General features: G+C 41.0%; 1 protein-coding gene across 1 annotated transcript in view; it reads left to right on the top strand.

The window, feature by feature from the left end:
* The first annotated feature begins 574 nt into the window (after window positions 1–574).
* Window positions 575–12,977, top strand: part of LOC101537729 (probable glutamate--tRNA ligase, mitochondrial) — a 57,467-nt gene continuing 45,064 nt past the window's right edge. Inside the window, 1 exon segment of the mRNA XM_055142021.1 lies at window positions 575–952. Coding sequence (XP_054997996.1) covers window positions 575–952 — 378 coding nt within the window.

Below are 12,977 nucleotides of genomic sequence, written 5' to 3'. Positions count from 1 at the left end.
GATTTGGTCCTAGAGGTGGTCATGGGGAGTGTGTAAGAGAGAAGAGAAGTTAGATATCATTCCCAGACACAAACACACATGGCAGAGAAGGAGCATAGATTATTGGTGAACAGAAAGCTCAACTTTGCCACAGTACTTTACTTAGATATCTCTAATACTAAATCTTTCATTCTCTTATTTACTATTGATTCATAACTTAATAGTATTGTTATTCTTTAATCCAAATTACTGCATGTTTAGTTCCTGTGACTGTATTTTTTTATTTCTAGAAGAAAATTTTCAAAATATTTTCTTTACCTTTTGATTTTCTTTTTATTGCTGCGGTCATCTGAAATATTTAATGGCCTTTTAAAATGGTGTATATTATTTGACATCTAAGTTTGTCAATGCTGTGTTCATTGTATTGCCCGCGCTGGTTCCCCGATGGCTTATGTGAAGTGGGGAAGAGAGAGGCAGCCATCTCCAGAACGAACTCTACTACTTTTCTCTACCCACTTCTTTCATCTGGGGAAGTGCCTGGGAGATACAGGACTGATGAAAGTCTGTCCTGAGTCCCTGAACCGCAAGGAAGCTCATGTCCTGCCAACTCCATGGCGTGGAAGGTGACCCCTGCTACCTGATTTCGCAGGGACTCAGGCTGGAGCAAATTGCATTTTGCTGGAAAGGAAAGTCAGTCCTAATCTTAGCCACGTCTTTGGGAGTTGTCACCTTTCTCTCATGGAAAAGAATTTCCAGAGGAGAAGAATTAGTGAAGTATGGCGAGTTTATTACGGAAATGGAGGAAGGGAAAAAGGAAGGTAGGTTAGGATACAGAGTCAAGCAGGAACATGGGCTTCGAGAACAGAACGAGACAGTATACATCCCAGCGTTCAAGTATGAAAGGCCACATCTCGAGAGGGGAGATGCAGGTGGCATGTGTGTGGGCAGCATGTGTGCGCCTCTCCTCTGTCAAGTTAGTTTATATGAAGTACTGTCCATGCCACCCTCCTCACCCACCCCACCACCACCTGGTTGTTGCTAGGGCAGTTTCCAAGGGGGAAAGATTGGAGCAGAGGATGCTCCAAGCTCTTATATTCTTTTATATTCTTCATATGGCCTCCGTTCTGGTGGTGGAGCTTCTCTTCCCCCGGGCACAGCTACCTCTCCTCTCGGGGACCCGGGCTGCATCTCTGCTGGGGCCTGGGAACTTGAATCTCTAACTTTCTGGGCTTCTGAGATGGATCCTTCGTGTCAAAGGCCTCTATGCTTTGGGGATCATTTAAACCTTAAACGCTGTTTCCCCACCATAAATTACCAGGGCCCCTTTATCTTCCTGCCTGCAACAACTGTGTCCATTGACTTCTAAAATGATAAATAATTTCCTTCTCTGACTTGTAATTTTTTGATCATTAGATCATATTCAATATTAAACCATTTTCTTATCAGGAAACTTTTAGTATTAGCCCTAGTATTAAGTATCTTTGTAAAGTTGACCCATCAAGAGGGTTTTGCATAAACCCAGGATATAGATTCAGTTATAGAGCACCTTTCTAAGAGTATAAAACTCTAGATTTGAACCCTCCCTGACCCAAGCAGAACCCTGGCAGTCAAAAACCTCCAGAACCCAACCACCGCCATGCCCAAGACCACAATCCACATGCTCGGACGAGCTTTACCCAAGAAGGAATGAGCCTCACCCAAAACGGGATGAACCTCACCCAAGAGCAGAATGGCAGGAAAACCCAGGTACATGGGAACCTGTAACTGAGGTCTCCAAGCCTGTTTGGATCAGGACTGGGCCTCTTCCCCCTCCTTCCCCCGTCCCCAATTTTCCAGTAGCTTGGCAGTCACACCCACAAACTTCCTCCGGCGCCACATAATCTCATCAGTGACCAAGACCCAGAGACTATAAACTAAAGCTCCCAGAAGAGAACAACACAGAATTTCCTGAACATTATATTCTATCCATAACAAGCAATAGAAAACAGATCATCTAGCATTGACTTTTCAGCAGATTTGAGTGGTGGTGGGACTGGTGTCAAAATATCAAATCTAACCAAAGTAGAGAAAGAGTATGGGGGAAATTGTCTGCCACACAGGCAGGGGAAGGGTTGGAAAGGGGATGGTAGGGAAGAAATACTGGGGATTTTGGTGGTAGAAAATGTGCACTGGTGAAGGGATGGGTGTTTGATTATTGTATGACCAAAGCTCAAACATGAAAGCTTTGTAACTGTAGCTCACGATGAATCAAAAAAAGGGGAGGGGGGGAATAATAATGATAGAATCACTGTCATCCCATTGCTCATCGATTTGCTGGAGTGGGCACCAGTAACGTCTCCATTGTGAGACTTGTCACTGTTTTTGGCATATTGGATACACCACGGGTAGCTTGCCAGGCTCTGCTGTGGGGGCGAGATACTCTCAGTAGCTTGCGGGGCTCTCCGAGAGGAGCAGAGGAGTCGAATCCAGGTTGGCTGCGTGCAAGGCAAACACCCTACGCACTGTGCTATCATCCAGCCCAATAATAAAATAATAAAATAAAAATAACATTCTTAATTTAAAAAAAATGTAATGTGGATTTCATGCCCAATTCAATCAGCTTAATCAATGGCTGAATAAATAGCAGTACTCGTACATTATGAAAAAAAAGACAAAAACAAAATTGTCGTAAGAGATTTTTTTTTTTCGGAACAGAATCATAACAGATCAAAGCTTTCTTGCTGCTTTCTGGAACTACTAGGGAGCCTCTACTTCCTTTCCCCAGAGAAAAGCTATTGCAAAGCCTCTGATAATGCCAGGATCTCAGGACTAGGTCCAGTGTTGTGCAGTTCTATTACAATCTTTCTCTCTTTCTCTCTCTGTCTCTCTCTGTCTCTCTCTTTGTTTCTCTCTCTGTGTGTGTAAGTGTAAGTAAGTATAAGAGAGAGCTAACAAGTTGGAGTGACAGCACAGTGGGTAGGAAATTTGCCTTATAGGCGGCCGACCTGGGTTCAATTCCCAGCATTCCATATGGTCCCCCAAGCACTGCCAGGAGTAATTCCTGAGTGCATGAGCCAGGAGTAACCCCTGTGCAATGCTGGGTCTGTCCCAAGAAGAAAATAAAAAGAGAGAACTAAAATCTAAGCCTCTAGCTACCAGAGCCCATCTGAGTTCTGCAACCCCTCAGCTGTCACAGAGATAGCTCCTACACTTGCAGTTCTAAATCTCTGTTCCCCAGTTGTTTCTGTAAATTATGGGTTTCTATTTATTTATGCTTAGTTCAACTGAGTATTACTTTTCATTTTTTTGTTTGTCTTGGTTTTGAGGTATTTTCAGTGATTGTAGTGAGTCCAAGTTAGTTTTGTCTGTTAGATTACCATTACAATAACTTTCTTCTTATTTACTTCTTTGGATTCTTCTAAACTGCACCTACATTCACCCCTTAAATTAAAAATGAGGCTGACAGAACTCAAATGACTGACTTAACAACAGACACACCAGAAAACCAAATCAGAATCCAAATTGTCTTTATCCTTCCACCACACATTTAGCTATTTGTTGTTATGTAAAGTAATAAGTCAGATTTCTACTCAACCGTTGTAAAGGCATATTGAAGAAGTTGAGCACTTTTAATAAATATTGACCCTATATGTCACTAAAATGTATAGTAACAAACAATCCTTGTAGGACAATATACCTTTCCCAACTAACTGAACAGGAAGGATATATAAAGTACTACATGGTGATAACTCCGTTTATTCAAACCACAAGTCTATTTTGTGTCTACTTTGTTTTACAATGTGCCAATAGCAGAAATCTGTTCCCTATTTAAACTTGATTGATTTGGTTAGCAACGGAAGCTATAGTTAAGAGTAGGAAGCTTCAGACACCAAACTCAGCAGAAACAGATTGAATGGGTGTTTACTGTCTATTTTAGCTCCAAGATAATATTAAGAAACACTCCAGGGGCCAGAACGATAGTACAACAGGCAGGGCATTTGCCTTGTATGCAGCTGACTTGGGTTCAATCTCCAACATCCCAAATGTTCCCCTAAGCACCCAAGCACTGCCAGAAGTAATTTCTGAGTGCAGAGCCAGAAGTAACCTCATGAGCATCACTGGGATTGATCCTCCCCCCTCAAAAAAAAATCACTCAAATGTTTTCTGGCCTTCTGTTGAAGGAATGTTCGCCTGTTGATGGAACAGTCTGGGCCCCCGATATGGAAGAACTCATCAACCATGAAAGCAATAAGGTGGATTTGCTTGTTAGCCAAGCTGCAGGACCCAACCAGATATAGAGCTTCAAGAGAGCAGGGTCTTTCCCTCTAAGGCAGACATTGTGACTCTGTATTCTAATTCTGTTCTAACATCTAGAAGTTTAATGATCACATTCAGTATTAATGTGTTGTCTAATTTCAAGTTACATTGAAATTCTTTCATTTTTCCTTTTCTCTCATAGATCATAGGCAAGACAGGGTAATGCCCAAGAAAAATACTGGGTGTTCAGCAAGATTTGCATTTTCTCTTTCAGTGTGATTTTCCTTCTGGGAAAGGAACACACAAGCCATTGTATAGTATGTTACAATAATAGGAAAATTAGAAATAATCACAGCCTGTTAATTATACCTACTTCCTGGGGAGAGAGGTAAATCGTTACATGGTGAATGAATAAAAACTATCAGCCTATTTGCATGCTTTTATGTAGAAACCCAATGTTCATTTCTTATCATTGCCTGATCTCCCAAGAACCAAACCCACCAGTAGCTCAGAAACACTGCCTAGGTGTCACCCCCAGCCCCCCTCAAAAAATAGTGAAAAAAACTTCAGGGTCAGAGAGATAGTACAGGAGGTAGGACATTTGGCCTGTATGTGGCCATTTCAAGAGGTGATGTTGATTCTATCCATGGCACAGCATATTCTGCGTACCACCAAGGAATGAACCCCTGGGCACAGCCCAAGGAGTAAATCCTGAACACTGCCGGCTATGCAACCCCCCTCAAAAAAAAAGGAAAAAGAAAAACAATCTTCAGGCTCTTGAAGAAGACTTGATCACAGACTCTTAAAACCATGGAAATCATAGTTTGTCATTCAAACTAAGAGACTTTGAGATTAAAAGGGATTTGTGTCAGAAAGACAGGAACAAACTTCAGTTGTCCTGATGTCCTGATGGAGCAGAACACATGATGACTACTGTGTAGTCGCCGGACAGCTAGGGAAAGTCCCCCATGCGACTCCCTCATACCGCCCATGTTCGGTGGTCTCGAGCTGCTCCCGCACCAGGGACAGCTGATACCATAGACAGACAAAGGAGGAAACGAGGGCCAGGCTGGTTGGTGATTAGCTGCCGTTTATTCCATTCTCCTGACGTGCCTGGTCCAGTCTCACTAGGCGCCCCATTCTAGTCTCACACTGCCTCTCATTCCCATCTCCTCCTGTCTCTCCCACTCATCTCTCCCCGCTCCGTCTTGCATCTGCATCTCTCATCTCTCCACGCACCTGCTCCTGCATTCTTCTACATTCTTCTCCCTCTGTCCCCCTTGCTAGTCTCTCCGTGCTCCATCTTGCTGCCCTGGTCTCTCTCTAGTCTCTCCCCAACTTCCCACATTGGGGGTAGACACCACACCCCGTCAGGTAGCACAATCAACATATTGAAAAACCTTCCTGATCGAAGATCAGGCTCAAGGGAGGGAAGTACCACCTAGGGGTGTTTCTCTTCTCCTTAGTCCAATAACTTACTTAACATCTTAATTCTACTTCTTAATATTAGTTATTTTGTATGGACATAGTAAGAGATACATTGAGCTTTTAGGGTGGCTCTCCTGGGGATATCTCGCTATAGATCTCAGACTACAGTGCTCAGGCCAGATTAATCTTTCCTAACCCCAGCAGGGTCCTAAACTAGATGTCATTTTTTGGGTCAAGACAGAATTTATTCATGACCATGCTCTTAACTTATAGGTAAGTATTATGACACTTTGGCCAGGCCTATTTCAATGCCAGGGTAGCTCACTGCTTGCCATGAGTCCATCCAGTCTCTTGCCAGGACCCTGCTTTTGGGGTACTAGGAAGTAAGTACAACTGAGGTTTAAGTTGAGAGAACAGATGCCCAGGAGTTAATGTCATTCAGAGTCAATTAACTCCCAGTTACAAAAGCATAGCATTAACTTTCTTCCTGTGTCTATACTAAAAGGACATTGTTCTAAATTAACTATGCAAAGGACTTAAGGAGAAGAGGGAAGCAATATTTACAAATTAACAGAGCACAAAGAAAGAGGTTACAAGTAAACACAGAGGAATGAGAGCACTGTGATGGGAGTAAGCCAATAAACCTAAGCTCCCTGTGGCAAGACAGAAAGGACAAACCAATGTTATCCTACAGACTACCACACACTGGAGCCAGTAACCAGCCCAGATAGAGGCTTTCCCCTCTGGACTCATAGGTACCACGGTGGAATGTGGTAAGTGCTAAGACAAAGAATTATAGAGAAGGGGCCAAGGACTCAGATAATACTATACAGGGGTGGGAAGTAATGTGAAAAAGGAATTTGTCATAGGCAGTATCATCTGATAGTTCAAGAGCTTGCATTTTATAACTGAAAACATCTGCAAAATTTATTAGAAAACATTGATTCCTCTTCCCCAGCACAGTCTCATTGAGTGGGTGCAGGGAGGGAGACTGTCCAAGACAAAGGCATCTACAGATTTGGAAAAACGGAGAGGAAAAGACACCAATACAATTCTAGGACTTCAAGGCACTTTGGGGGTATTATAGAGTGAGGTGGGGGTGTAAAGGGGATGGAAGAAGAGAATGAAAAGGTAACTGTGAAGCAAATCATGAAGCACAGGGCATGGGGCTTAGTGAAGATCTTTGTACTTGACTGAACTGTTAGTGTGACACTGATGAATGTTAAGTGTGGGAGCTTCGCCCCACTTAAAATCTGCTCATGTCTCAGCGGGTTTAGCTTCCTGTGATTTTTGCAACCAATTTTCACATGAGCTTAAAGAAAACGAAAGTGCTGGAGCTGGAGCCTTAGGACAGCGGGTAGGGTGTTAACCTTGCACGTGGCCAATCTGTATTTGATCCCACCAACCTGTATGGCCTCCACCTTCCCCCAGTCCATCTGTAGTGATCCTGAGCACAGAGCCAGGAGTAAGTCCTAAGCACTACAAGATGTGTCCCAGAAACTGAAAAAAGGAAAAAAAAAAAGAAAGTGCTCCTGCAGAAATGTTTTCTTCATCTTCCTTTTGTTCTCTTCCACATTACTTCTCACAGTGGAAATGTTACAGGCATTAGAAATTTCACCCTATTGTACCTTGGATCAACCACCCCATACTTTCCCCTCTTGAAACCTTGTAGTAGGCTTCAGATTAGATGCAATATAGCTGAGTTCAGGAAGAGGCCATGCTTTAGTTATGCTTTCCTCTATTCAGCACGATATTTGTAAGTTCAAGAACAGTAATAGAGCTTCTGCGCTGGTGAGCCTGTGATGCAGGGAGTGGGCCAGGCCTGGCAGGGCACGGAAGCTCATGCCCTCTCCTCAGGCATTTCCCCCAATACCTCCTCCATCTCACTATTCAAGAGTTAAATCCTTTCATAATAAACCAGTGATCTAGGAATGGCTCCAAAGCTGGAATTTTCTATCTCAGTAATTACTAAATATGGGTCCTAGGAATTGCTACACCTGGGTGAATTTATTTACCCTAAGACTGCAGTTGGAAAATGACATGAAATACTACAAAGAAGACCTCAGACAACAGAAGAAAAAAAGTCAAGTCAATTAAAAGATATATAAGTGCTTCCTAGATGCAAAAAAAAAACACAAGCAGGCTACAGATGCTTCAAAGTCTTCTCCCTGTACATAAATGATGCATATGTGAATGCTGAAAGCACTAGTGACAGCTAACAAATTTAAATCTGTCCCCTATAAATTAAAAAAAAGAAACATCAACCTGCATTTGTGATTAAACATATATATGTTCTCTTAAACATTTCCATTTGAAACAGAGCTAGTCAGTCCTTCTACAAAAATATTATTCTGAAACTTCTTCCAATTTCTGCCTTATATTAATGTGTCTTTCCTGAACTGTCTGTTATTCCAGCACCATAAAATGGAAATTTTACTTAGAATAAAAAAATTGTATTCTTTTGTCAATCTCTAACCCTGAGAAAAAAGAATGGTTATAACCACAAAGCATTTTTAAAATTCTCATACTTCAGTTATAAGTAGCATGCTCAGGACAGAGGGATAGGGTGGATAGGGTGTTTGCCTTGCAGGCAGCTGACCCACCTTCAATCACTAGCACCTCATATGGCCCCCCAAGCCCTGCCAGCAATGCACTCTAAGCACAAAATCAGCAGTAAGCTCTGAGCACTGTCAGGTGTGGCCCAAAAACAAAAAATAAACTAAAAATAGATATCAAATTTATTCTTTATTGATTTGTGCTTAGGCATCATGATTTACAATCCTACCAGTTTCAGGCTTATTCTATTCCAACTCCAAACCCATCACCATTGTAAGTGTCTCTCCACTAATGTCCTAAGGTCCCCTTCTGCCCCCACCCTGCTATCTTATTAGCAAACTCACTGTTTTTCATTTAGCTATTATATAGTGTCCAAGACCCTCAACTAGTGCCATTATGGTACCTCCAGTCCACCTCATCATTTCCACTACACCCCTCTTTCCTGCAATTCTCAATACTGTAATCTGGGGCCAAGAACTTGCTGTCATTTGATACCAAAGCATACATATTTAATGTGTCTACTCTGGACATTAGCAATGTGGCAAGTAAGTTAGTAAGGGCTAGACGGTACTCAAATAAGAATTCTTATTATAAATTGTTCTGGAATAATGGCTTTAGTTTTTGTTTAAAAACTTTACTTCCTGTGGCAGGAGCAATAGTACAGCTGGTTGGGTGCATCCCTTGCACACAGCTGATCTGGGTTTGATCCCCAGCATCCCATATGGTCCCCCGAGCACTGACCGCCAGGAGTAATTCCTGAGTGCAGAGGCAAGAGTAATCCCTGAGCGTCACTAGGTATGGCTCGAAAAATAAAATTTCTTTAAATTAAATTTAAAATTTTATTTCCTTTTTCTTTAATAGCAGTTTGTTGACTTCTAGTTTCTGTTCTTAATTGTAAAGAGCTTAGCATACTCACTGCCATCCTCACAATAAGGAAAAAGTTGAACAAACTGGAAACAAAACTCTCTTCTTACATTCTTCAAAGAATTGGGGTCACAAGGCAAACTGTTGCCCCAAAAGTGAGAGAATATGACTTATTGGGAGGAGAAACCCAGGAGCAGAAGTCCACCGCTGGAACCAATAATAGCAGGAACACTTTAAACAGTTACTGACAAATTATTGGCTTAGTGTAGACTTGTTCCAGAGTAAAAACTCCAGCGCTAAGGGGACCCAGTCTTAGGAGGGGCCAACACAAGGGAGCAGGGGAAGAGTAGCACTGCACTATAGCATTGTCGTCCCATTGCTCATCGATTTGCTCAAGCAGGCACCAGTAGTGTCTCCATTGTGAGACTTGTTGTTACTGGTTTGGCATATCAAATACACCGTGGGTAGCTCACCAGGCTCTGCCGTGCAGGCGGGATACTCTCGCAGGGCTCTCCGAGAAGGATGGACGAATAACCGGGTCAGCTGCGTCCAAGGCAAACGCCCTACTAGCTGTGCTATCGCTCCAGCCCAGAGTAACAATCTTAAAATATTCCCCTGAGCTTTTTCTTGTTGCCTTTAAAAGGCCTTTCAGGGACTGCAGACATATTTCAAAAGGCAGCACATGCCGAAGGCCCTAGTACAATCTGTCGTACCACACATACTGCTGGGAACAACCCTGAGCAGAGAAATAGCCCTCAAGCACTGTGTGTGTTGCCCAACCACACACACACACACACACACACACACACACACACACACACACACACACACACACACCTTCTCTCAAAAGAAACCAAGAGAGTTTAAAAGATTGGAATTTTAACTGAACCTAAACAACCTGGGAGAAGGGAACTGGCCAACATGCACAACGTGCAGCCCCCTCCAGCCTGCCAGAGAGGAAGAGAAATACCCGAAAGATTATAGCCAAAAGAACTGCAAGTCTCAGACCCAATGTAAGAAATCTCTTGAAGTCCAAAACAAACAAGGGAGACAAAAAAAGGACAGAAAAAATTTAGGTTCTCACATCACAGTCACAGCAAACAAAACAGCTCAAATCCTAAACAGATGACTGTAAAACATCACATAAAAGCCAACCCACCTCAGCGTCTTTTACTAAATACAGTATATTTAGCTCTCAACCAAAACTTCCAAAGCAGACTTAAGAGACAAAGCAAATTTTAGAGCAGCACTCAGGTATGGTAAAGAGTTTTTAAATGATCAGAATGGGGATTTAAGATAACTATTACATTATGAACTCTAATTTTGAAAAATAGAAATTGCAAAAGGAAATATGTAAGCAGATCGAGTACATTACTTTATTACTGACAAAGTTTTTGGTTTAATGTAGACTTGTAAAGAACTGAAATAAATAGCCAGGATGAATAATAAAGAACTGGAATAAACAAAAACCACTGTAACATAAACAAAGAATGTCTTGAATACATTCGTTAGTAGAGAAGACATGACCAACAAGACATTATTGAGCTTATAGATATGTCAAAGGATTTTCAAAACTGAAACACAAGGGGAAAGAGAATGAAAAAGATGAAACAGAATGTGTGAGAACTTTGGGGTATTTACAAAAGGTGTAATGTGTGCATAATGGAAAAAAGCAGGAGGACAATATAAAAACAGAGGAAATAGTTAATGCTGTGGTAAGAATTTTCAAATATTAATGACAGACCCCAGTCACAGATCCAAGAAACTCAGAGAATACCAGGAGTATAAATACTGGAAAATCTACATAAGCATATCATATTTAATCGGCAGAAAATAAAGGCAAAGAGAAAATCTTGAAATAAACCAGATTGGGTACAGGAGTAATTTAACCACAGAAGATTAATGATAGGAATTATATGCTAAACCTCTTCAGAAACCAAACCAATAAGAAGAGGGTAAAATAAAATTAAATAAAATATATCACCTACCTAAAATTTTTTTCCCTGCTAAAATATCCTTTGAAGGATAAATATTTTCCAGCAGGGGAGCCATGTCTTGCACGTGGCCAACCCAAGTTCGATCCTTGGCATCCCATATCATCCCCTGAGCTCTTCCAGGAGTAATCCTGAATGCAGAGCCAGAAGTAAGTTCTGAACACCACCGGATGTGATACAAAAACAAAAAAAAAACATATTTTCTGAAAATTAAGGGAATTTATTATGAGTTTATCTGTCACGTAAGAAATGCTAAAAGATGTTTTTCAGATACAGGAGGAAAATTACATAAGTTTAGAAATTTGAATCTACATAAAGAATGGTCAGTAGAAAGGAATACGTTTTCTATAGTTTTTACATTGATGAAGGAAATAATAGTTTGTTCAAAATAATGATAGTAATGTACTCAGTGGTTATAGCTGTAGATAAATGATATTAATGGAGACTTCCTGCCTCCAATCCATGAAGATCCCAGAGTTTTCAGCCCAAAACCAGGTATACCTGGAATTTTTGTCCGTTTGGCTTCTCTAAAGTTGGGCTGTTAACATGGCGGTGGTCATGGGGTGTGGATGCAGCTTACAGGGGTTTCAATATGGCAGGATATGGTCCATCCCTCTCTCCCGAGGGCACTCCTGCATTTTCAGCCACGGACCTGTGTATCCGTGAATTTTAGTGGCTTGCTTTGCATCTCTTCAAGATTAGTCGTGAATCTGTAAAAAATGAGTTTACAACAGGTAGTCACTTTAAATTTTAGTGGCACATATGCACCATAAAGAACAATTAAAGTAAATCACTACTTCATCAAATTCCTGCCTGGCTTAAATAATACCTGTTACTCATTTGGAAATATTTTTTAAACTTTACAAATACATGATGGTCCATAAATAATAAGTTTTTGTTACTGGGCCAAAAACATAGATTAAACTGCAAATAAAGATTTAATTTCAAATCTACAATAATTTAGTACTGTTGTCCCATTGCTCATCGATTTGCTCAAGCGGGCACCAGTAATGTCTCCATTGTGAGATGTGTTGTTACTGTTTTTGGCATATCAAATTTGCCACAGGCAGCTTGCCAGGCTCTGTCATGCGGGTAGGATACTCTCGATAGCTTACCAGTCTCTCCAAGAGGGACAGAGGAATAGAACCCAGGTCCACAGCATGCAAGGCAAACGCCCTACCTGCTGTGCTATCGCTCCAGTCCATCGTTACTGTGGAGAAGAATGAATTTACTATGCAACTTCTGGAAGTTTTATTATTTAAGTCAGGCAGCATGAAGAGCAGACACGAATTTTCCATTTCTCATCTTAGGCAAGAAGCCAAGAAGAGTGAGTTCACTGTGTATTTGGGGTAATGTCTGTGACTAATAATTTAGTACAATCAAGGAAAATAAAAAGGTGTAACAGTTCTTGTGTTAAATCCAGACCATTTATCAAGGCACATCCCTATCCTATTTATTAAAGATTACAGACCCTTTCGCTTTATAGTATAAAATAATAGATATTTTCATATTCTCAATTTAAATAATCCTGTGACTGATAGACAATAAAATGTAACAAATTAATTAGGCAAGTTCATTTTCCTGTTGGGATGTGAAAAATAATGTTAACTTTGTGAAAAAAGATACCAGTTCCCAAATAGAGGTAATAGTATACAGTCCACCAAGACTTAATACCTTAGCTAAATGCAATATCCCCAGGGATACAGTTTTAACTGATCAGCATGGAATTCTAGCCAGCAGAAATAATAGCTCATCCTTTTCTTTCCCTAAAGGAAAATGAGATGATAAATCACAATACCTTTCCATTCATTCCTTGTAGGCTGGTAACCTAGGCCTGAAATAATACTCTCTTCCATTATTTTGCCTTCTTTCAGCCTATAAAAACATTGGGTTTTGTACAACTTTTTGGAATACCTTGAA

This window comes from Sorex araneus, chromosome 6, assembly GCF_027595985.1.
Source record: "Sorex araneus isolate mSorAra2 chromosome 6, mSorAra2.pri, whole genome shotgun sequence".
NCBI classification, from domain to species: domain Eukaryota; kingdom Metazoa; phylum Chordata; class Mammalia; order Eulipotyphla; family Soricidae; genus Sorex; species Sorex araneus.
The sequence above is the reverse complement of the archived record's forward strand: the minus strand, read 5'-3'. Positions and strand labels throughout refer to the sequence as shown.